Raw genomic sequence first — 22542 nt, 5'->3', positions numbered from 1 at the left:
TCCTTGGGCCCCCGCACGGCCCCACTGCACTCAAACGTTCATGTCCCGGAGGCTCATGACGCTGGCAGCCCGGCCTACGGCGATGGCGTGCTTGGCCGGGTCCTCGGAGCGCAGTAGGGTCTCCCATGCCTCCCAAGTGGTAAGGTGCTCCATGCCCCGTGGGGGAGGATCCGCCGGGCAGAGGAAAATGATATGGTCGAGAGTTGCTTTGGGGTGGTGGCAGAGGGTACAGGAGGTGTTTGTGTGGACTTTGTACCTCAAGTAGGGCGTGGATTTAAAAGAGAAAAAGAGTGCATAAAGCTGTGCATGACGCGGGTTCAGTCTGATAATCTTCTCTGTCTTCTTCACGATCATAAAGATGATGTATGGGGCAAACTCTATCATATGCGCCGCCGATGAGCCGCAGAAAGCTCAAAACACGCGCTATTTTATTTTTAAGTACAAATATCTGCCCGATCTTGAGAGTATCAACATGTTTGGTGTGGCGGTGCATCTAGCCGAGCCAATCCGCAGCCGACGTGCAAGGCAGCAAGCGAGGGGTAGTGTATCGAAGAGGTCCGAAGAGGTCGTTTCGGTCCTGAAACGGCAGTCTTCGTGCCAAGGTCAACTAGACAGCTGCCGAGGGTGGGACTAGACGCTCCAGGCCTAAAGAAAGACGTCCAGCTGGTAAATCATGCCAACTATTGGCCTGCATTCCCCGTAGTATCTTTGGCATGTGGTCGAAGTGCATGAAGGCGTTCCATTTGTGTTACCTTGTACGTTGTCTGCGGACGGTTAACTTTCTTCTTACATTTTATTTACAGCCTGGCATGGCTGTTCACCCTTTAAAGGGCTGAAATAGAAGCTCCAGGGTGATCCCGGCGCACCGATGAGTAAGATTGAATCTGTTATCGAAATTGTGCTTGAAATAAGCCACTTCACTTTCACTACCGACCGCATTGACGGGTAAGTGTGATATGTATCTTTTGTTGGTAGAGCACCATGCGTTCAACATTCTCAAAACTCCTAAGCGCAGGACGCGCAAGCAGTGAAACAAAATAAATGGAGGGGACACTGAAGCTCCGTTTTAAGGGTGTTCCGCGACAGCATTCATTAGTTAATGCGCATATACGTGGAATTTGTCATTCTCAACTTTACATTCATCGGTCCCCGCGAGTCCTCATACCACTTTTTGCGAAAAGGCGCAACAGTTAAGGCATGCGCCGCTGCCTTGCGATGACAGGTGCTGCCACCGGTGGGGCTTGTGAGACCGAGGTCGCTGTTCCCGAGCAACCTCTCGCGACCGACCATTAATTTAACTGCCACCTGCTAAGGTGGTCACTTTGCTCACAGTGCGGTGGGCAGGTTGTGATGACGCCACCAGGTCACGTGACCTAGGTGGCCCACCTATGTTGATTCTCCAGAGGTGGGACACCTGGGCCACCCTACGCCACCCTTTGCTCACATCGCCGACGACGACGACCTCGTCGACGCGGGATTTTCTGCCCAAAAGGAGCGTTAACACCATCGCTTTGAAACTTGTGGTATTGTATTCTGTAGTTCTGTTTATATAAACTAGGTGGCGCTAGGCACGCGCCCTATCTGGTCAGCTGACTCATAAATCTTTATATAGATTCATCATGAACTGTGAATAAAGGGGTTGGTCGGAGTACGTGGCGGGTGCTTGACGTGGTGGTGCTCCGGCTGCTCCGGCGTAGTCGGGCCGGGCAGTTCCCCAACGGCAAGGGATACAACAAAACGGTCTTGGCGGTGGCCTAAGAAAGAGTTAATGTTCTGCTTTCAAAATGAATTGTATTTGTAATAGCTGCGCTGCCTCTCACATGCACGGGTACGCGAGCAGCAGCCAAATCATATAGCCTGCTTAATGTCCAACGGCCCTAGACCGCACTTGTGGAAGTGAAAGTCGGATTTAGGCTTTCTTGCGTGTTCTAGTGAAATCAGGCGATCGTTGGCACACAGCGCACCTATATGCAAAAATTACCAGCCGCGCGCCCTGCAATTTCAACGCGACAGCGTTAAGGAACTCGTGTCGCACAAAATCCGGCGCCGGCGTCTTTGACCGTTTGAAAAATTCCCCAAAAAATCCCCAGAGACGCAACCTAGGAGGCGGATGGGCCACCTAGGTCACGTGTCCTTGCTACGTCATCACAACCTGCCCACCGGATAGTGAGCAAACTGACCACCGTGACAAGTGGCAGTTAAATTAATGATTGGTCGCTCCGCTCGGAAAGAGCAATCTGGGTCGCACAAGGCACAAAGGTGTTCGTACCTGCCACCACAGGGCAATGGCGCACCGCTTAACCGCTGCGCCACGGAGCCAGAAGGGGTTTGAGGAGTTCCAGGGATCTATGAATTTGAAGTAGCAAATGACCATTTCTACATATAGGGGAATTAACCTATTACGCTGTCGCGTCATATCCTTAAGCCTAAGCTTAAATGTTTCCTCCAATTTTTGGCCCCGTATATGCACGAAGAAATGCCACAGGATACAGGATAGCCGTACTGGTGCACTGGCGTGGGTAGTACATTCTCTTTAGTGAATCGCACCGATATCATAGGCGACTGGTGTCGTTATTTTCTAGTTCAATAAACTGGCAACTCGGAATTTTTTCCAGCTACTACAACGTTCGTTTGTCGCCATTGCTAAGGAAGAAAGACCGACGTCGCCTGCTGTGTGATGTCCACCTCATGGAAACGGGTACGTTGCACCCACTTGAATCTTTTAACTGAGGCAGCGTATTGCACGCCGTATTGATCGTTCCTAATCACCTTTCACGAGGTCTACGTCGTTTAATAGTTCGAAATTGCAACTAATTCCGCGATAATTGGGATTGATTTGAGATAAGCCACAGCAGAATGAGATCTAGGGAAGCTTCTTTCACTTTGCGTGGAATGTCTCTCTACATTGCTTGGTTAGAGTGACATCGCGGCGGCCGAATTCAGATGGAGGCGAAATTCTAGAGGCCCGTGTACTGTGCGATGTCAGTGCACGTTAAAGAACCCCAGGTGGTCGAAATTTCCGGAGCCCTTCACTACGGCGTCTCTCATAGGCTTAGTCGCTTTGGGACGTTAAACCCCCAAAACCAAACCAGAGTGACATCGTGTGTTGTAGCAGGCGTGGCATATAAACTGATTCAAATGCAAACGTTTACGGCGCAAACGTTTTGGACCATAATAATTTGTCTAGATAATATGACACTGCTGGACGGAGCAATGGCTCCCAAAAAATAGCGTGATTCAACCCGGCTGAAGCTAATAAGACGAGCGAAAGCTCTGTTAAGTATGGTTATCCAATTTATAGCTTTTCCATATCGTAAAGATATCAGATTCTGCTTGACGGCTACGATACATCGTTGAAGCATTAATTCCGGCACGCTGCTCATCAACTGATTTGTGTGAAGGTAAGCACACGCCATACGATTTTATATAGCGAACGGCGCGTCACGTGGTTTTCGACAGTTGCGAGAGTGCCGTCTGCTCCGCATACGCAGCTGTGGTGTTAGGTGCAGCGAGTCACGTGATTAGAGAGAGATAAACAACTTTATTCCAAGGATTTGTAGGTCATGCGCGACTGTACCTCACTGTGACCCCCATGAAGGAGTCACCTCCAGGACCCCATTAACAAAAGCTTACTCTTTTGTCTTCACCTGCTTCAGCAGCTGTTGATTCCAGCTCTCTTAGGAGGGTGCTGGCAGGAGCGGTTGAGGCTTGACCTCACATCTTCATAATATGTGATCTTGGGTTGCCAATTACTGGCAATTTAGGCATGCGGGGTTATACTCCCCGTTCGTAATAAATGATAACATGTGGGTGCTTAAAATGAATCGAGTCTGGATCCTTCTTAGCATCGTGGCCTGTGCTTTACTAAGGTGCGCATGCGGAGGCGGATGAACCCTTCTTTTATCCTTATAGTAGTTAGTTATGTCATAGGCAAGACGGCAGCCCGCATCTTGCGTGTTTGCACTCCACAACATTTAGTAGAACTGGCGTGGGTCCCAGCTCGTTCAGGGAATCCGGGGAACGAGGACGCAGATCGCATAGCCCGAGGTCTGACGAACCGGGAGATCAGCTCCTCAAGCTCGGACGCCCGGGGTAAAGCACTGACCACGTGATTCGATAGTTGCAAGGCGAGCGAGCGTGAGCCGTCGGCTCAACACATGCAGCTGTGGCGAGGCGTGGCGAGTCACGCGGCATGACGTCAGAGCCAAGCCTCCTCTCCTCCTGGTTTGAAGGTCAAATTTCATAGCCACATGACCCTCAGCTTTGTATGGTAAGAGTAGAACTTTCGCTCTAAAAGGTTTTTCGGAAAGGAAAGGAGCAGTATCTCCCTCACTTCTAAGTGGACACCTCAACCTCGCCGTGGGGAAGGCACGGAGAAGGAAAGGAAGGAAGAGGGAGAGGCGCTACACTGAAAAGCTCCGGAATACTTTCGACCACCTATGGTTCTTAGCAAGCGCTGAGATTGCACAGCACAAGAGCGACCGTCATTTGCCTCCCGCCTCCATAGAACCGCGGCCATCGAGACCGGCATTGAACTCGCGCACTCGGTCTCAGCAGTGGAACGCTCTAATCACTGAGCCACCGCGGCAGGTCAACAATTGCGGGTAGTCATATACAAGGCTAGCCCTACCAACAGTTAACTCAGTCACGTACTACCACCGCCTGTACTATTAGACAACCTTGCGATGAATTTATTTCGTCGTGGACGAGTCGATCGTCACTGAGCCCAATAATGGCACAGTTGTGAGTTGGGCGTGCATGATTTTCGTAGACGTATTTTTCTTAGGTGCCAAAATTTATTATGATTTGTATGCATGGGCAGTGAAACTGTTTCTGTTCTGGTTGTTCTAATGCATCTAGCTAGGATGCCTCGTTAAGCCGCTTGTCTGGGATTTCTTTCAGAATTATATGTCCAAACGATATGAATTATCCCGAAAAGATGTTTAAAGTACTCTGTGCTGCTGCTTTCGTAGAGGTACAAATGACTACTAACTGTGGGCTTAAATACATCCCGCAGTTTTAATCAATTGGAAAACGCGTCCGCTTTCCAGAGGATCGGGACAGGTGCAGTTTTCCGGCCGGAACTCACAACGGCTCCGGGGTGAGCAAGACTTGCTCGCTTCGACCGCACGATCGCAGGATTCAATTCGGAGACACCTTCTCGTTCAAGCTGCACCTCTTGGAACACCTGCACATGGTTCGTTCATTTGCTTTGTTCGCTGGTGGCTAACATTCAATAGGCGTCCTTCATTATTGTGCATGACTATCGAGAATAAACTGTCATATGTTTTCGAAGAGCTTGAAGATCTTGGCGCTCGAAAAAATCAGAAACAGAGTATATTATGTTGGCATACGTCTAACGCCTGCAGGGAAAACACGTAGCTAGTGAAGTGGCCAATGATTTCACCAAGTGTACACAGGGTGTTCTGTTAAACTTGCTCCAAAAATTTTACCTGCAAAGTAATCGCTATGATCACTTTGGCCAACTTCACTTTCATAGGCAGTATTTCTTCATCCAGGATTTAAACCGTTTCTATCTGAGATATGTTTGCGAGTTTGCATTTGCCTTTAACAGGTATTTCTACTTTTTTACAGCTTCGAGAAGCTTTTAAAAGGTTCACGTTTTGCTTCAAAGTGGAAGTGTTCCGGTCGACAGAGGAATGCAGGTAGCAAAGCATTCATTTTTTTAGGTATGCGTTTTAACGACCACAATATACGCGTACATGCAACCAAAATGTACACACTGAGGTTTTTCTCGCGTCGATGGCGTAACTGATGTTTACAGTTTCCTGCGAAATATGTGCGTATTAGAGACTCGGGTTTAGTTTACTGGAAAAATCAAAAAAGGTCTGAATGCACTCAGAAATACACATCGATTAATGAGTTACACTGAATGAATGAATTAATGAATAAATGAATGAATGAATGAATCAATCAATCAATCAATGAACCAGTGAGCGAATGGACATATCAGTCAATTGAAATGAAAATGTAAATTGCTGAAATATTGTACTAATCATTTCATCTCGTTACCGATCGATACAGACGTCGAACGATCAGTGGTACTCTCATCCAACGCAGGGGCAATTTTTACGACAAATTTCAGTGTGTTAGTACGAGGACGCTTGTGCTCAACTTCGATCCAACGAGCGGGCTGTTTCTTCACGTTCCCCTGGTGACAAGCTTCAGCCCCATGACTCTGCTCAACATCACCGTGTTCGCCGCGCTTCTGTACATCTGCCCGCCAACACCCAGGTGCGTTAATTTACACATTGGGACTTCGTGGGGATGTCCGACGTCACGCTTGCTAATGGCGGAGGGGACCATGGTCAGGAGAACGATGTTCAACTAAAAGATGTGTACACTAATATATTTACTAGTAGGAATGCTCAACTAAAAGACGTACACCAGTCTGTTATTTACTGGTAGTGAAAATAATACACAGAGTGGGCCAGGTAGCCTAAAAACGTCATCGCAAGGAGAAGGATAAGAAAGACTGGGTTCAGACTCATCGGCTGAGGTATGGGCGCGACTTCAGCGGAGAGCCCTTGCGACGGGCGCCTGCTGCGGGATATAGGGAACGTACGACGGTGACAACCGCTCGCCTCGCTGCATGGAAGCAGAAGAACCTGTCGAATGTTCCACGGTGGTGCTATCGTGGTAGTGCTACCGTCGCTACTTCTGCTTCTCATGAGGGAGCTTATGACCCCTCGCCAATCCCAGCCGAACCGCCCGACACGTGATGGTCGGCCGCATAGAGAGGTTGGAGAGACAGGTTTCCCATAACTTGTGAAGTCAGGATCATAGCAGAAGCCGCTGGCTGGCCAGTGAGGTACTAGGGTGGTATTCTCCTTCTTAATTGGTTAAAGGCGCCGCTTCACTTGGGCCCAATGCCTATTCTCTCTGGAGGTAAGTGCAAAGTTCTCAAATAATAAGCAGGAGCTAAGCAAGCGCAGGGGGAGGAGGAACTGTGGTTGGAGCTCACAGTAGGTACTTTAGGACCAGCCTCCCAAAGCGGCGCATATTACCGGAAGGAAAAATGTATAAAACTATGGAAAAGCGTTATGCGCACGCAAGTGCTACAATGCCCACGAAACAGCCGAACCTGAAATCGCAGTTTCGATGACTTCAGCAAGTAGAGCGAACATTTCAGTGTCCATACCACTGTAGCTGTTTGCGGCCTGCTTCGTAGGACCCTCAGGGCTCTGGTGCTTCTCGACCTGTTTCTCCGCACTAACACTTCGGTGACTACAACGACGTTGCGAGGCAGTTACCACGTCCCAGCCGAAGACAGAGCGGGCACGGCTGTCAGACATTGCGTAATGACTTCCCTGTCTGCTCATTTTTGTAGGTCCATCAGTTCTCTGAGGTGCACTGGTACACCTGCTCAGAGGTCAATCCCTTCTGGCTCAGTACCTGCGATTATCCTCTGCACATGTGCGGGCGCCGATTGTTGAGAAATGAGCCAGCGTTCCTTACGCAGCCAGAGCTGTAATGCACGGGCTTGAGTGGTAGCACACATATTAGCAATGCTCATCTAATCCCACACGTATAACAGAGGAACACTTATGTATTTACCAGCGTAGATATTGGCGCCGAAGAATGCATTGGCTTCAATGAGGACCCCTTTAACAAAGCGCGTCAAGATGATGCCTGCTGCTTAATGGAATGCCCTACTGCGTTGCAGCAAGGTAATCGAGGCCTAGCACGAATTAGCATGAAATCTTTTTGTCCCTCTGTCCGTCCTTTCTTGGATGGGTCTGAATAACAATAAAACGGCAACATCGTTAACCACGTACGGTGATACTGCACACCTGGTAAGACGACAAAGAAGTAGCGCACGTAGAAGATAGCCTTGACAGGCGATATGAGACTGTGTGGGGGCCCGTCTGACCTGGATAACAATATAGCACAAGTTCACGGAGATAACACATAAGTAGTAATACATTTTGGAGCGTGAACTGTGTGACCCGCCAAACACAGCGCACACTTCTACATGCCTGCTGTTGAATATTAGGTTAACAATCCTGTCCTCATGAGCTTGTAAGAAGATGAAGAAAGAGGAAGATGTGAAGAAGATTGGGGCCTCGAAGTGCATGATCATCCGTGTGAGTTCTCCTGACAGAGGCGCAACGAAAAGGTATTTGACCGCGTAAATAACTGCCCAACTGCCTTTCATGCAAAGCGGGTAGTCAGAACGTAGCGTGGACTAGGCTGCAAGAATTTCCTTCCCCCATTTTTCTGAAATCGTGCACAACTCTGGACAAACATGCAAGAATTAATAATTACCTATTACCTGTTACTTATTACCAAGGTATCTTTTACCAAGGTACCTATTACATGCCTGTTTGAATTGAATAGTTTCTAGCCGAAAGCCGAAGGCAAACTATTGTGAAGCCCTGGCTGCTGGTGACAACAGACAATACGGCAGGGAGCTGACTGATGCATGAAGCAACCTGCGAGAGCATACGAAGGTCTTTGTGCACCCGTGGCCTCACTTTTTCACTTTTATAGCCATCATTGATTTTCCTTCCGTTCTTTACACGCAGGTTCGCAGAGCTGTGCAGGACATCTTGCAAGTTCGAGGACACCCTCTTTGCGTATCTGGTCTGTAGACACGCACTTGCTATTAGAGGGCTTTGTCAAAGAGATACGTGGGGCATTAGTTTAGGCGTTAGCGTTATTTTACGTTTCTGAAGGCACCTGACAGCATGATTTTCCTCTGAAATTCCCTCCATCCTGAGTATCCCGTGCAATCAACTTGTGTATACTGTCGGGAGTAAAGGCGGTTTACAGCCAGGCGCTACAGCGTTGGTCGCTGCTCTTTCAATACTTTCCTGCGTTTGCTTTAAACGGAGCATAACCAATCTGAAGAAGCAAACTGACATGCCTCCAAATGAGATTGCTCACATCCTATTCAGTCTGGGCTGGAGGTGGTGACGGTGAGAGGTTCCGCGAGTGTAACTGAAGATCGGGTGGTGTACACAACTGTTGCTGTCGACAGTACGCTTCTTTTCCGATGTCCGAAAACTGAAGCTGCATATGCGTTGACATAGCAGTAAGAAGGAGCTACTGCACATAAGTGCCGGAGCCTTCCAGAAGCTATAAGCCCATTTTTTGCTTGAAAAATTATTTGTTTCATTGAGGGATTTTCACGTGCGAACGAACGTACTGGGCCAGGGGTCCCGCCATTAATTTCAGAGAACTCCAGATTAATTTCAAAGAACTAGGTTCGTTATCATGCACTGAAGTCACACAGCACACGGGCGTTCTTGCATTGCGATTAGCCCAATGGAGTAACTATATGCACGCAAAGGGCTCAGAATGTCTTAAGTCGGATAAAACTGAAGAATGAAGCGGCAAATGCTCCTAAAGTAGGTCCTAGGAACAATGGCATCGGCTTATCGTTATGTAGTCATGTTCAACCGCCTTGCAACTGCCACGGCTTCTAACAGGTACGCGTTAACACGTGCAAAGCAGCTGACTGTGATGTGATGAGAGTAGGTGAACTCCATTAGTCGGACAGTGTCTTCTGAGATGCATTTCTTATTTGTGCTTGAGTTGCATCACACATTAGTGTATGGTAGCTCCAGTTTTTCATCGTGCTACTGTACGCGTCTTTAAAGTGAGGTTTGTATATCGACTGCTGTGAGTCGTTCCCCTGTGCAAAGCATTAACATCACCATCGGCCGGTCTGATGTCACAGCGCGGAGGAGTGGAAGCCAAATATTTGGCAGCTATTACGAGACTGAAGAGCAACCCTCTTTAGACCCCTCGACCACTAACACCGATCCGCCTACCATCAAATCCCAACAGATGAAACTCGCGCTTGAAATAATGCAAAGAGAACGTCGCTAACGCCAGCGTAAGGGGGTAAAGCTGCAGCAGCAGTCGACCAGCAGCCAAACACTCCTACATAACGCTGTACCACTTGGGGTCAAGCGACTACCGAGTTCGATCGGTAGATGCAAGGGAATCCGTTGGACCACTAGATCTAAACCATACAAATCCGCCATAGCTAAATTGTGAGCAATAGCTATCGCTGGCACTTAACCATCAGCTAAACCAGAACTTAGCGTAGCCAATCTTTTTCGTTCTCATTTTTCGTTTTGTCGCTCCTCGTGTTCTTTTTCAAGGAGCGGGCTAAAACGGACGAAGTGAGTCGAGTCGCCTCGGCGAGGCTGGTGCACCGAGAGATGTGCTACGTCATGCTCACCACTCTTGGCAGCATTCACCACATGGTGCTCCAGGCTTTCCAAGCCCTATTCCCGCAGGACGACGCTGGTTTTCTCAGTGAGTACCGGCCTGCCTTCTTACTGTCAGCCTCGCCTTTAGAGCTCTGGACAACAGCGATGCTGCCCGACTTGAAGAGCGAGCTGAACAATAAGCTGCACTGCTTTCTTCTCGCAGACAAGATATGCCTTGAAGCTACCTTCGCGAAGATACAGTGCATATCTAAAGTAAGTATCGCCGTGAAATAGTTGACCGGAAACAAATTTTGAGGAAGCTCGCCGGTGGGAAACAGCTCAGCAAAGTCAATACGATTATGGGCTTACCTCCGCCTGTACATTTGTTAATTTGTAAATAGAATACTTGTATATAGTCCCTCTCTCACCCTATTCTTTCTTGCTGTCCCCTCACCTCTTTCATCTCATTTCTCCAGTCTGCCTCCTGCTATCCCTCTATTCGCGCTGCCCCAGCTCAGGTGCTTCCCGTAGTGATGGCAGATGCCGACCTTTTCCTACCTTTTTATTATTGTTTTAAATAAACCAACAGTACTACTACTACTACCTCCATTTTCGGTCCTTCTGACGCACATGTGTTCCTTTTTCGAGCGGCATTATCGGAAGAGCCTGTAAATATTGGTTGCACGTAGGCCCATCTTAGGTGAGCTGTTTGCATGCATCTTGCAGGTTGGTGTGCGTTCGCTGTAAAGTGACGGCTTGCGTCCGAAGTCACGGATGATCAGCTTTGTGCATCTGACCCATACTTATAACGAACGAAGCGTGCCAGTGTCTTCGACGCTGTTCCGGTGTTTCTGCGCAGGCCGTGACGGGCGAGCCGGCGTTCGTGGACTTCGCGAGGGAGACGGCGGCCACCCTGTGCTGCCTGAACGCCCTTCTCTGGGAGTCGCTGCTGCGCCTGGTCGTCGGCAGGTCCAGTGTGAAGCAGTCGCTGTGCGCCGACTATTACCACAGGAAGGCCGAGCGATTCCAGGAGCTCTACTTCAGCTGCGCCAGGGACCGCTGCGCTAGCGTCCTCTCCTCCCGGGGATGCCTGTAAGCGGAGATGTTCAGCTCGTGTCTAGATTTTAAGGCGAAAGCCTTTAATGGCTCATGCTCGCGGTGTCTGTCCATGCTTGCGGTGTCCGCCCGTGCGCTGGAATCGTGCCAACTGTGGCCTCTCCTCCGCGCAGCGACGCAACCTCCTCCCCTCCTTAGCAACCGGCGCGCCGGTGGTGGGCGCAGCTGTGCATAGCAACCGTGACGTCACACAGTAGCGGTAGAACGAGCGCGTGCGCGCATCGGCGGTGGCAGTTGCACCGCCGCTCCTTCGCCAGACGTCTCGTTGCAGTCGAGTGAGTGAGACGCATGGCTCCGAAGCGGCCGAGTGATTCAGCGCCAAGGGGTTCGGTAAAGCGGCAGTGGGTTGACCTCAAGGCTTTCGCCAAGCACACTTTACAATTTCCAAAGTATCTTCGGTAACTTTTTCCTTCGCCGGCTTCGCACTGATGTTTTGCTGGCAATGAAAAAATAGTAACGCGGCTACAAGTGCACGGGTCCAAGGCATTCCGTCCTGTATAATGATCGTATTAGAGCTCTTTGCGGTATATGAGCTCTGTTCGAATTTCATGTATGGACTAGGATCACCGAGGTGGCAGTTAGACACACACTGCGGTCACTGATCGGTCAGTCTCATAGAACCTGCGAAAATCGAAACGAAACGTAATAAAAAGTAAGCTTTACTGGTAGAGCGGTGATTTGAGATGCTTGGATGTGGATTGTTGCAATTAGCGCGCTACTCAGCAACAGTAAGTGGGGGACAAAAATCTCTGTTCAGCTGCACTTCGGCTCAGTAAAAACAATCAGCCGTCATTGGTCGCAAATCTCACGCCGCGGCGGCAGCTACTTCGCGCTGATGCTTGCTACTCTAGATACTGAGCGGCCTTCGTAAGTTCACTACACGAACCCCGTCCAAGAGGGCAGTTAAAGGTTCACCCTGTTCGCGTTGTCGCCGCTCTAGCTACTGCGCGGTATTCGTCGGCCGCCTGTACGGTGGTGGCGCAGCCCTCTCCGAGACTCCCTTCTTTCTGGCTCTCTTTTTTTGAGCGAAAGCTCTACTTCACGACCAAAGCTGCAAAAGCCGAGTCATCGCTGAAGCCTGACCTTGAAATGACCTTAAATATAAAACAAATACCGCCGCGACTGTGATTCGACCCCGCGGCAGCGCAAACAGATCAGCGGCGCTAACCTCTGCACGAGAGCACTACGCTATCACCGCAGCCGTCCACGCCTCGTGTTAAACTGCAACACACACTCGCACTGTGCAAAACACGTCGTTGTCTTCATAACTGATACTACTATCGAACTAATATCCTCGCCAGTCGTGCCACGCCTATGAAGATTACTACCGAGTGATTGCTACCAAACTAAACAAGCTAGACCAAGATAAATAAAGCAAAACAGAGCTTTCGGTCGACAACTTATCTTGAACTAAGTTAAAACCCTACCATTTGTAGTTTGCCGCGCCGATGGAAGAACACAGAGAAGTTGTTTGAACAGGTGAAATGAGGTTTTTCAGGTCATTCCTCAGTTTCTGGCAGGATAGGAAAGCTAAACCAGTTTAAACCGAGATAAACCAAGCAAAACAGACCTTTCGCTCGGCAACTTCGGTTTAACAGGATTAAACTCCACAATTTTTTTTTGGTACTTTCCCATCAATATAAGACTCAGTTCTGCATTTTACGGCGCCAGCCGTTTTACGGAGCCCACCTTGAGCCGTCGCGTGGATGTCCGTCCAAGGTCACCAATCGAAGCGGCTAGGTGAGAAAGATGAGAGAACGAATAGAGCGGCGGTGATGGGAGAAAAAAGGAAGAAGTGGAGAGAGAAAATGGTGGGAGGCTGCTGCCGACAGAGAGATTAAAAGGCGAGACAAACGCAGCGATGCCGCCCGCCGCTCGCTATGAGAGCCGCGAAATCCATCGGTTACGTGAGCCTGCCTGAGAAGTTCTGTGTTTCTTTCCCCCCACGAGTGGCTGCAGCTCGGAAGCAGAGATCGAGCATGTTGAAAGAAAAATAGCAAGGATAACGTTGACAGAGAGGAATAAGAGACGAGTGGCTAAGGAAACAAACGCTAGATAATGTTAACCATTCGACACGCATGGTCAGGGCATGTATTTTTAACGGAAGGTAACTGATAGCCTTTCAGATTAACAGAATGCATTCCAGGGTAATGCAAACGCTGAAGGGGGCGGCAGATAGCCAGGTGGGCGGATGAGATTAGGAAGTTACCAAGGATAAGTTGACCGCAGTTGGCTCAGGGCAGACTCGATTGTTCTATGGCAGAGGCCTTTGTTCTGCAGTATATAATCACCGGAGACAGTCCCCTCAAAAAGTACGGTTGCATACTCTCAATCACTTTAGCAGTGTACCTAGTTCGACTGATGAGGATTAAGATTGCCCTCCTACTGTGCTCCTGTACTCCGCCTCGTACGCAGGACGGGCGCGTACCGCAGTCTGGCGAAGGCTATCCGGGAGTTCCAGTTCTCTTCCGTTGTGCCCCCGCTGGAGGCCTTCTGCCCCGATGTGGACGAGTGCCCCTCCCGACCCGTGGTCATCTTTGAGGAGAACTACGACCTCTTCGGCGACCTCTGCCCGCTTTGTGGACTCATCCCGCAGTACGGTGAGGGAGGAGCAGGGCAGTAATGCCGCGAATCTTTGCAGTTTGTTCGTTCTTCAAAGCTCCCGGCACGCCGCTTTCTCGCTTTGTTTGGGACGCAAGGCGCACCTAGATTTATCTCGATTGATCGCATCCAGGCGGAGTGATTCTACGTTGTTCCAGAACGTTCTAGTAACTTTCCAAGCTTTATCTCGAAAGTTCGCTATCAGCTTTAAAAAGTGCACGGCCGAGAACGGCGGGCATTCTGTTCGACGACCGCTGAGCACGCTTGTTGCTACGCCGCCACCGAGTGATTCACTTCTTTGCGGGCACAAGTCAGCCAAATAAAGAGCCGTTTAGAAGCCATTCTCGCTGTTTTTCTGTTCGCCGCACTGCAGTAACCACCACGGGACATCTGGTGGAGGTGCAGGGTATAGGCTACCACACGTCTTTAGTCTTCTTCGTAATACTGGTGGAAAGTAAGGAATAATTGAACATATGGCTGGCACTAATGCTCTTCAGCCATTCTCGGGAAACGTTCCAGGTGCTGCTCAATTAGGAACCGGTCAAACATACAAAAGTGGTTTCAGAATACGGACTTGGTTTCCTTTCTACAGTTTCCGGAGAGAAACAACGCTCTTTAGGTTCACTCTTCAGTGGTTTATGACCTGTGTCCCGTCTTTGTACACTGACTCGCAGCAGGTTGCAGCTCGGAAGTGCACCTGGGAGTGCCGTCCAGTGCCGGAGGTAACGACTCGCCCGGAGCTGGTCTTGGTGAGGCAGTGGTGACCCACCATTCTCGAAGTGTGTCCGCATCCGGGTCTCCTACCCGCTCCTACACGCCCATGCTTTTCTCCAACTCGCAAGTGGCCGACCCAGCGTCTACACCTCCAGTCAGGAAGATGCCTGTAGAGACTGACAAGCGAGCTTACAACAGGTGAGCAGGGTGCCCGACAGGAAGTGGCTCCTGCAGGTACGACCTGAGCCCACGATCCTTCATACGGCAGGTCCTCGCTTCAGTTACATGCTCGTCGCGTTAATGCAAAAAGAAAATCCTTGTCATCTTTTGCCGTGAACATGGGCGCCTTTCAAGTCATACCGAATTATGGCTTGATACCGAAGTTTGACTTCGTCATACGAAGACTCAGCCCACATTCTCACGCCTACTCTATATATGCATGAAGCGCATTGATCGCCCGTGATAATTTTTTTTTTGTTGTCGGACCCTCCTCTGAGGTCGTTTACAGCGAAAGCTGCTATACGGAGCCCTCCCACGTAGGATTAAGATTGCACCGTCAACATTCCGAGAGTAGGCCGTTGACATCAGGTCACATGTCATCGTGTGAGCAGCGCCGCACATGGAAACGTGTGCTCGCTGCTATCGTTGTGGTAGCCCAAGCTGCCACAAAATTTCGAGATCTTAAGCATTAGCGAAGGAGAACCAGCAGCACGGCGACAGTTTCTCCCTGAACTTGGCGCGTTGCGTAGTAGGGTGCAAACACTTGACAGTTTCTTTAACTGGTACATTTTAATCTACCTGCCATGCTGCCGTTGGTCGCAACCTCCTGTGAGGCCAGGACTGATCAAAGGTGGTGCTAACATATAGGAAACAAGCAGAATAATAAAACGAAAATGAGCCGCAACAAAATGATGCCCGAGATTCTTTTACGCGCCCTCAGACATCTGTAGTTAGTTGTTCCTGTATAAGCCATGATAACTTTTTACCAACCGCACCACTTCTCAATGAGGAGCCTAAAAAATACACTTCTGGGAGCGCACGATGATTGTTAGGAAACGTGGAGGTGCAGATAGATTTTTGCGCGGGCTAGTTTCTGCATAAAAATATAACTGCCACGGCAATCACGCTGCAAAAAAAAAAAAAAAAATTAGGAAAGCAAAATAAAGCTCCCATTCCTTTGTCTGTGCGTCATTCCTGTTGGTGGTCGGTGTTTTCTTTCAGGTATCGCAAGCTCAAGCTTCGCCTGAACCTCTTTGGGAGCACGAACTGGGTCATGTGAGTAGAATGACGAAATTGTACAAAACGACAAAATAACACCACAGAGGAAATGTCATCAGCATTCCATTTTATACTTTTACTGGTCGTTCTGGGCACTTTTATGTTGAAACATCAGTACTTCGAACTTTCATTATAAATCGCAAACATCTTGGATTGAATGTTGTTCTTTACGCACTTTTTGCTGTGGAGACCTGTAGCAAGGAATCCAAAGCACATTTGGCGGTCACAGGCTTCGCAGAGATCGACGAGAAGTCAATAATTTGGAAACGCCCAATCATTTGGACCCTTAGGTATTCTGCTACACGGCTCCACAGCGAACCCTGTGGGCCAGGCACTTCTGACAAAGGATGTACATGTCGAAATGCACAGCCCTATTTTGTGTATACCAAGGTCATTTCGCTTGCAACCACGATTCGTAGAATTTCGTCCAAATTTTAACTTTGTGCACAGTCGTACAAGACTGAACTGCTCTGTGGCAAGCAGTCAGAGGCCTGATTAAAAAGGTTTGTGCGCCGATAAAAAGCGGCCTGCGAATGTAGAGCCATCTTGGCTCTCATAGTGTCGCCTATCAAGATCATCAATCACACCCTTCGTGGAATCTAAAGACACTTGTGTCAGAACCCTTAATGTTTTGAATTAACCATTCAGTCGCTAACGCTAGCCGTACCTTTAGCTACGCTTCGCGCTTGTAGAAACAGGTAAGAGTACAGTCGTCATTGCAACCGAGGGTAACTACGAATGAAAGCAATTCTCTCCGTTGCTGATTGTAGAAGTGCTGCACTTGGAACGCGTACCGGCGTCCTTAGGCTGTTAGGTTTGTTTCAACCTTGTCACACAGGTTAGCGAGGCGTGATTTAGTGCTGCAGGGAATCAGTGGAGCTGGTGTGATAAGGGAATTTTCCGGCACAAGGAGGCCGCGGCTGGCTGAAGGTAGCGACACTCGTAGATCACCTTGAGGAGTTGAGCCTCCTGTTAGCAAACACAGAGACTGTTGCCATCACCACCGGGGAGTCTTACAGGCAGTTTTAAAGCGCGAGACTTAAAGCTGGACTAGTACGGGAGTAAAGATGTAACGAATGATTGAGCTAAAGCGGATGGCCCAGGTCGGATCCCGAATTCGTCAACTTGGCCGAGCGGTCACTGGTGTTCCGTCAGCTGCATGGAAGCTGCGAAGCCATCGGGGCAGTCTACAGGAGCGCTGAGCCCATCCACTTCGTCGTGTTCGTCAACGGCCTTGGCGGTGCGCTGCTGTACAGACGTATTGCGTATTGTGGCGACGCGCTCATTCTTAGAGATACTGCCGATTGTAGAAACCGCTGTTCAAGCTGCCTTGAAAAACGTTTCATTGACTTTGACGCAAGCGAAGGCATGCTTGATGCTATAATTTCTAGCTCACGCCGTCACATTTAAGCTGTGTTTTCAACTTTAGTGCATTCTTTTTGTGAGAAACGTGACAGATCTTATTCGTTTCAATTGCCACCGAGGTTCAGATCGCCATGAGAAGCTCGATAGAGAGACTGCGATGACGTAACCTGCCTGCGCTGCCTCTTGGTTTCTTATTTTTTGTTGACAGGCAAAAGCAGCGACTTTTTTTGGGCCAAGCGGTGGATGAAGCTACTGATAGCTACGCCCAAGCATATCCTCATCTGGTCTGAGGCCAACGAGGTAGGTTGTCTACTTCGGTACGACGGAATGCTTCAGTAGCGTTTGTGGATGCACTAACGGTACCGAATGTAGGATTCTGAATTATTCGCTTCTTTGCGAGCGTTCAGCGACTCAGTTCACGGAATCGTGCACAAAACTGACAACCCTGATGGGACGCTTGCCCTTTATGGGAAAATGTGCGTTGTGTTGTATTTATCCAGACCAAGTCGTTTAAAACAGGTGCTGAGAAAACAGATATAATATTAGTGTTATCCAGTGTATTTCTCATCACTACGAATGTAGGAAATAAGATTTCGGCAGGAAGTGGACGGAAGTGTTAGACTAAAACTGGTTGATCGATTGCATATAGTGAACATAACGCTAAATCTTTGCCCCAAAAGTGTTTGGTACTAGGCGACCAGTACTACGCAATGACCAAAACTTTCATGCTTGGTTCGCTAGCAAAGGGCTTAAAATCATCCACTGGCCGAGCACCTTGCAGAGAGTGTTGAACATTGGCGCCCACCGAATTTTCGTTTTATAGTAGATATCTGCTTACACGCCTCTGTCTTCGTCATGTCTACAGCAAGAACAGACATTTGACGAGATTTCTGTCTGCGGAGCTAGGCTGGCCATCGAGGTTGCCTCATATCTGGACAATATCGGCACTACGAACTTCAAATTGAGGTAGTATCTCATTGAGTGATTGGTTGATCATTCATTCATTCATTCATTCATTCATTCATTCATTCATTCATTCATTCATTCATTCATTCATTCATTCATTCATTTCACGCTTTTTTCCTTTACTTGGACACGGAGTGAAATGTTATAAAATCAAGGACATCCTTTGAGGCCATTTTGAGGCGTACATTTTTATGTAGTCGCCAAACATGCTCTGTTGCCATTGTGATATTTATCATACGTTGTGTATGCAGATCGTAGTGTTATTACATCACTGCATTTTTTTCTTATCACTTTCAACCAATATTTCATTCCCTCCTTATATGCCCTCTCCTGTCACCACAAGCTTTTTCTTTCCTTTTCCTGGCCTCTCTACTCTGTTTCCTCCAACCCTGGCGTTCAGGTGTCCGAAAAAAAACGAGGTTTCAGCGGTCGGTACCCGTATTTTCTTTATTCCCTTTTTATTATTGAATAAGCCCACCCTCTCTCGGCCATCGTATATTCATTCCTTTTATCTTACCCGTGTCGTGGAGCAGTCGGCATGAGGCATGCTCATCCTTCTCACATATGCACCCCTTTTCCCTCTTTCCCGATTTCGCGTTTTGTAGCGAGAGCTACACTACGCCCGCTCTTGGAGTCTTCAGCGTGGCACCCCTTCAGCTCCGTGGCGGCGCCGTGGCCTTGAGCCGGTTGGTCACGTGGTGCGGAGCAGCTGCTGCTGCCGGCGGCGCGGCGCGCCGGCGAAACCGAGCTGCAACAGCTGTGCGCATGCGTCGTGTCGAGTGGGGGGGGGGGGGGGGAGTGGAGAGGGGGAGAGGTGTCGCAGCTGTACAAGTAGGCGTCTCGGCGGAGCTCTCGCGTCACTGTAGGTTTAACCAGAGCTAAACCACAGCCAATTTTTCTTTTCAGCTTCGTGGGCTTCTCTCTTGGTTGTGTCTTGGTTCGGGCCGCCCTCACCTGCGCTCAGCTGAGGCCGTACATCAGGAACCTACACACTTTCTTCTCTCTCAATGGTCCTCACTTGGGCGTCGTCTACGTCAAGAACAGATTCCTCAGGTTCCGTGAGTGTCGCTTCCCAAATAGCTTTGCTGGCTCGATAGTTTGGTATCTCGTGGGCCTAATACATAGATTATCGATGCTTTAGCATGAATAATGTACAAGCACAAGACAGTATGTAAAAGAGATGAGTCTAAGCCAACGTCTCAGCTGATTTCTTATAGCAGCATCGTGTCGTTTAAACCATTTCTCGTGTATGGGTGTTCACAGCTTCTAGACTCTCGTGGGCTGAACACTGTGTTAGAGCGGTCACAGTTATTTGCCTAACATGATCTTTGCTTTTTTTTTTTGGGGGGGGGGGGGAGGGGGGTTAAAAGAGGGATACAAGTTTTTTTTTAATGAAAAATATCTCACACGAGGGACAATCACCCATCTCCAGCTTCGCCCATGGGTTCTAACCTTCGTATTGCCGCAAGGCACGAGACTACATGCCTTTACAGTCACACTTCCGGAATCTACGTAGCATTTGCACGTGCCAATCCTTTGATACAGGAGCGGTAGAAAGCGCCACATTAAAAAAAAACTGTTACTGTTGCATATGTTTGACCTCTTTTCGGTTTCAGAGATTTCTGTCCTGTCCAAAATCAGCATGAAAGGATCCATGAAGGAGCTTACATTTCAAGACTCCGCGGACATCCGGAAATGCTACCTGTATATCCTCAGCCGGGCACCAGGTGATGCAAACATGCGAACAATAGCAGAGACGAAAAGAAAAATAATCGTTGGACTCATTTTAAGCGACGCTAATAATGTTAGAAATGGTACAGGGTTACAGATAGATACATGGCTTTGCGCATTCATTAAAGAATTGAGCTATTTATATTAACTGCGCGATGTCCTAAGAGACCTCTGAGTTTGACAAACTGGGGCAAAAAATGGACGATTTTTTTTTGGCTGATGCTTTGCTTGTCGCCTCGACTGCTATCACGATTGGTCCACTTAATGGCAGCCGGCCAAACATAAACCTATCGAGCTCACGTATCAGTGAATCCAGCTGATGATTGCACCCCGAGTGGTCAACAACAAGAGCTAGCGTCTACACTGGAACAGTATGCCTTCGTTTACATAAAACCGTAACCCCTGAAGCAGTACTCCACCTGAATATTTCATTGGCCCAGTTATTTCCAGCAGAACTATTATTTTACATCCTACTTGAATAATTGCGCACGCTTTTGCGGCGCATTTATTCCTTTCTTTTACCCGCCCTTTACCACGTTCGCACTAGAATGACCATTAGCACAAAAGTATCTGCGATGCCGTCGTTAGCGTTGGCGTGTGAAGCCCTAATTGCAGTAGGAAAAGTGGAGACGGAGAGAAATACCCTCTCCACTCTAGAGGGTGGAGGGAGAGAGAAGGTAGGGTGGGAGGCAACGGGTGGGGAGAGGAACTCTGTGCTCACCAATCAGATCCGTGGGGTCGGGAGAGCGGGGAGGGGGGTAGGGCGTGTCACACAGTGACTGATGGATTGAACCAGGATAAGGGGGAGGGGGGTTTACGGCGGCATGCCACACAGTGACTGATGGACAGGATCACGTCACGTGGTCGCACGATCTTGCGCCATGAGCAGGAGCAGCTCCGCCGTGCAGCAGGGGGAACACTAGTGTTAACGCATTCTCTGCCGCATGAATCCCATTGGTCGCCAGTGATTTTTTAATGCTATAAGCAACAGGGTTGCCGTCACACCAAAACCCCGCCGATGTCTGTGACAAAATTCGTTGATTGGTCGAGAGAGATCATGTGACCTTGTGACGTCAACACAACCTGCCCACCGTGGCAGGTGGCAACCTGGCCAATGGATAGTGAGAAACTTGTCCACCATAGCAGGGGAGAATTACTGATTGGTCGAGAGGGTCACGTGACCTTGCGACGTCATCACAGCCTGCCCACTGGGCTGTGAGCAACTTAGTTTCTGTACAGGAATATCGATAGAGAGCCAAAATAAAAAAATAGAAAAAAGTGATATACGCAAACGTCGGCACCGTCACAACATATCGGGCACCTGCTACTGCAACTAGCAGTCCGAGTATGGCGGTTGTTTGGCCGGAAGTTGCAAACTGACGCGAACGCACACAGAAGTTGCAAAAGGAGCTGCGATGAATGTGAATTCTAATCCTATTGCATCCAACTCTTAAGGTGACTCGTTATTTTTTTTTTCATTGTCTCTATCAACAGGTCTCGAGTACTTCAAGAACGTGTTGCTCGTAGGTTCGTCTCAGGACAAGCTCGTACCTGTACATTCCTCGAATATACAACACTGCCCCGAATCACTCGTCGACAACACTGTAGTGGGTACGGCAGCCATTTCTACGAATTTATTCTTGCACTTCTTCGAGCATTGTCTTAATTACGATTGTGGGGGCCCGTGTGCTGTGCGATGTCAGTGCACGTTAAAGATCCCCAGGTGGTCGAAATTATTCCGGAAACCTCCACTACGGCACCTCTTCCTTCTTTCACTCCCACCTTCCTCCCTTCCCTTACGGCGCGGTTCAGGTGTCCGCCGATATGTGTGAGACAGATACTGCGCTATTTGCTTTCTTCGAAAACCAGTTTATTTATTTGCACAGGCAAGACGTACGACGAGATGATCAAGAACCTGCTGGGCCCGCTGCTGAAACGCGAGGATGTGACGCTTAAGCGTTTCGACGTCTTCTACGACACGGGACGGCTGCGTTACCTGGAGCCGGTGTTCATCAGCCTCTCGCACGTGTGCGCACTCATGTCGCGAAACCTCTTCGAGAAGTTCATGCTGCTCTCGGCCGCCGAGTGCTTCAAGTGAACAGCTGGCGCCGCCCTGGTGGCGGAAAGAGGAACGTTGTGCTTGAATAGGCAGCAACGAGTGCGAAGGGAAGTCTTCCTACCGTATCGTTGAAACAAGTGACTCTTTTAAACTTGAGATGCGTAGAGGCCAATAAGCAACAGAGAGCTAAAGTATTTTGCCTGTGGCCGTTTTCTGCGTGAAATGTACTACTATGAATTCGAAGCGGCAGCGTTGCGATTTCATTTGAAGCGAAATGTCAATGTCCAAAGACTTTATTTATGCACGCAACAAAAACAAACGGCGGTTAACATCAATCAAAATGATCAAAAGACTTCTGCTATGCTATGCTATGTCTTGATACTTTAGGTGTAGCTTTAGCACACAATCTTTCATTCATACTCCAGTAGATTTAAATCTTATCATTTATGCATAAGTAATCTGAGAGAATCTGTCTGCAGCCAGTGCTAGTTGCAGGGAAGCGCACAGCACAGTCGTTGCCTTCGT

At 48.9% G+C, this 22542-nt stretch overlaps 1 protein-coding gene across 1 annotated transcript; it reads left to right on the top strand.

Annotated features, from left to right (window-relative positions):
* The first annotated feature begins 868 nt into the window (after positions 1–868).
* On the top strand, positions 869–22058 carry LOC149335133 (uncharacterized). The gene is made up of 19 exons (XM_089553753.1): positions 869–945; positions 2616–2698; positions 5052–5197; positions 5596–5666; positions 6082–6255; positions 8550–8607; positions 10137–10293; positions 10411–10460; positions 11047–11279; positions 13719–13903; positions 14579–14816; positions 15840–15893; positions 17000–17136; positions 17470–17561; positions 18127–18227; positions 19134–19285; positions 19844–19954; positions 21453–21569; positions 21845–22058. Exons 1-19 carry the CDS (start codon positions 869–871, stop codon positions 22054–22056), a joined length of 2448 nt encoding a protein of 815 aa, XP_089409879.1. The 3' UTR covers positions 22057–22058.
* The last annotated feature ends 484 nt before the right edge of the window (positions 22059–22542 follow it).

Source organism: Amblyomma mixtum, chromosome 7, assembly GCF_055824585.1.
Source record: "Amblyomma mixtum isolate Tamu chromosome 7, ASM5582458v1, whole genome shotgun sequence".
NCBI lineage: Eukaryota > Metazoa > Arthropoda > Arachnida > Ixodida > Ixodidae > Amblyomma > Amblyomma mixtum.
The sequence above is the reverse complement of the archived record's forward strand: the minus strand, read 5'-3'. Positions and strand labels throughout refer to the sequence as shown.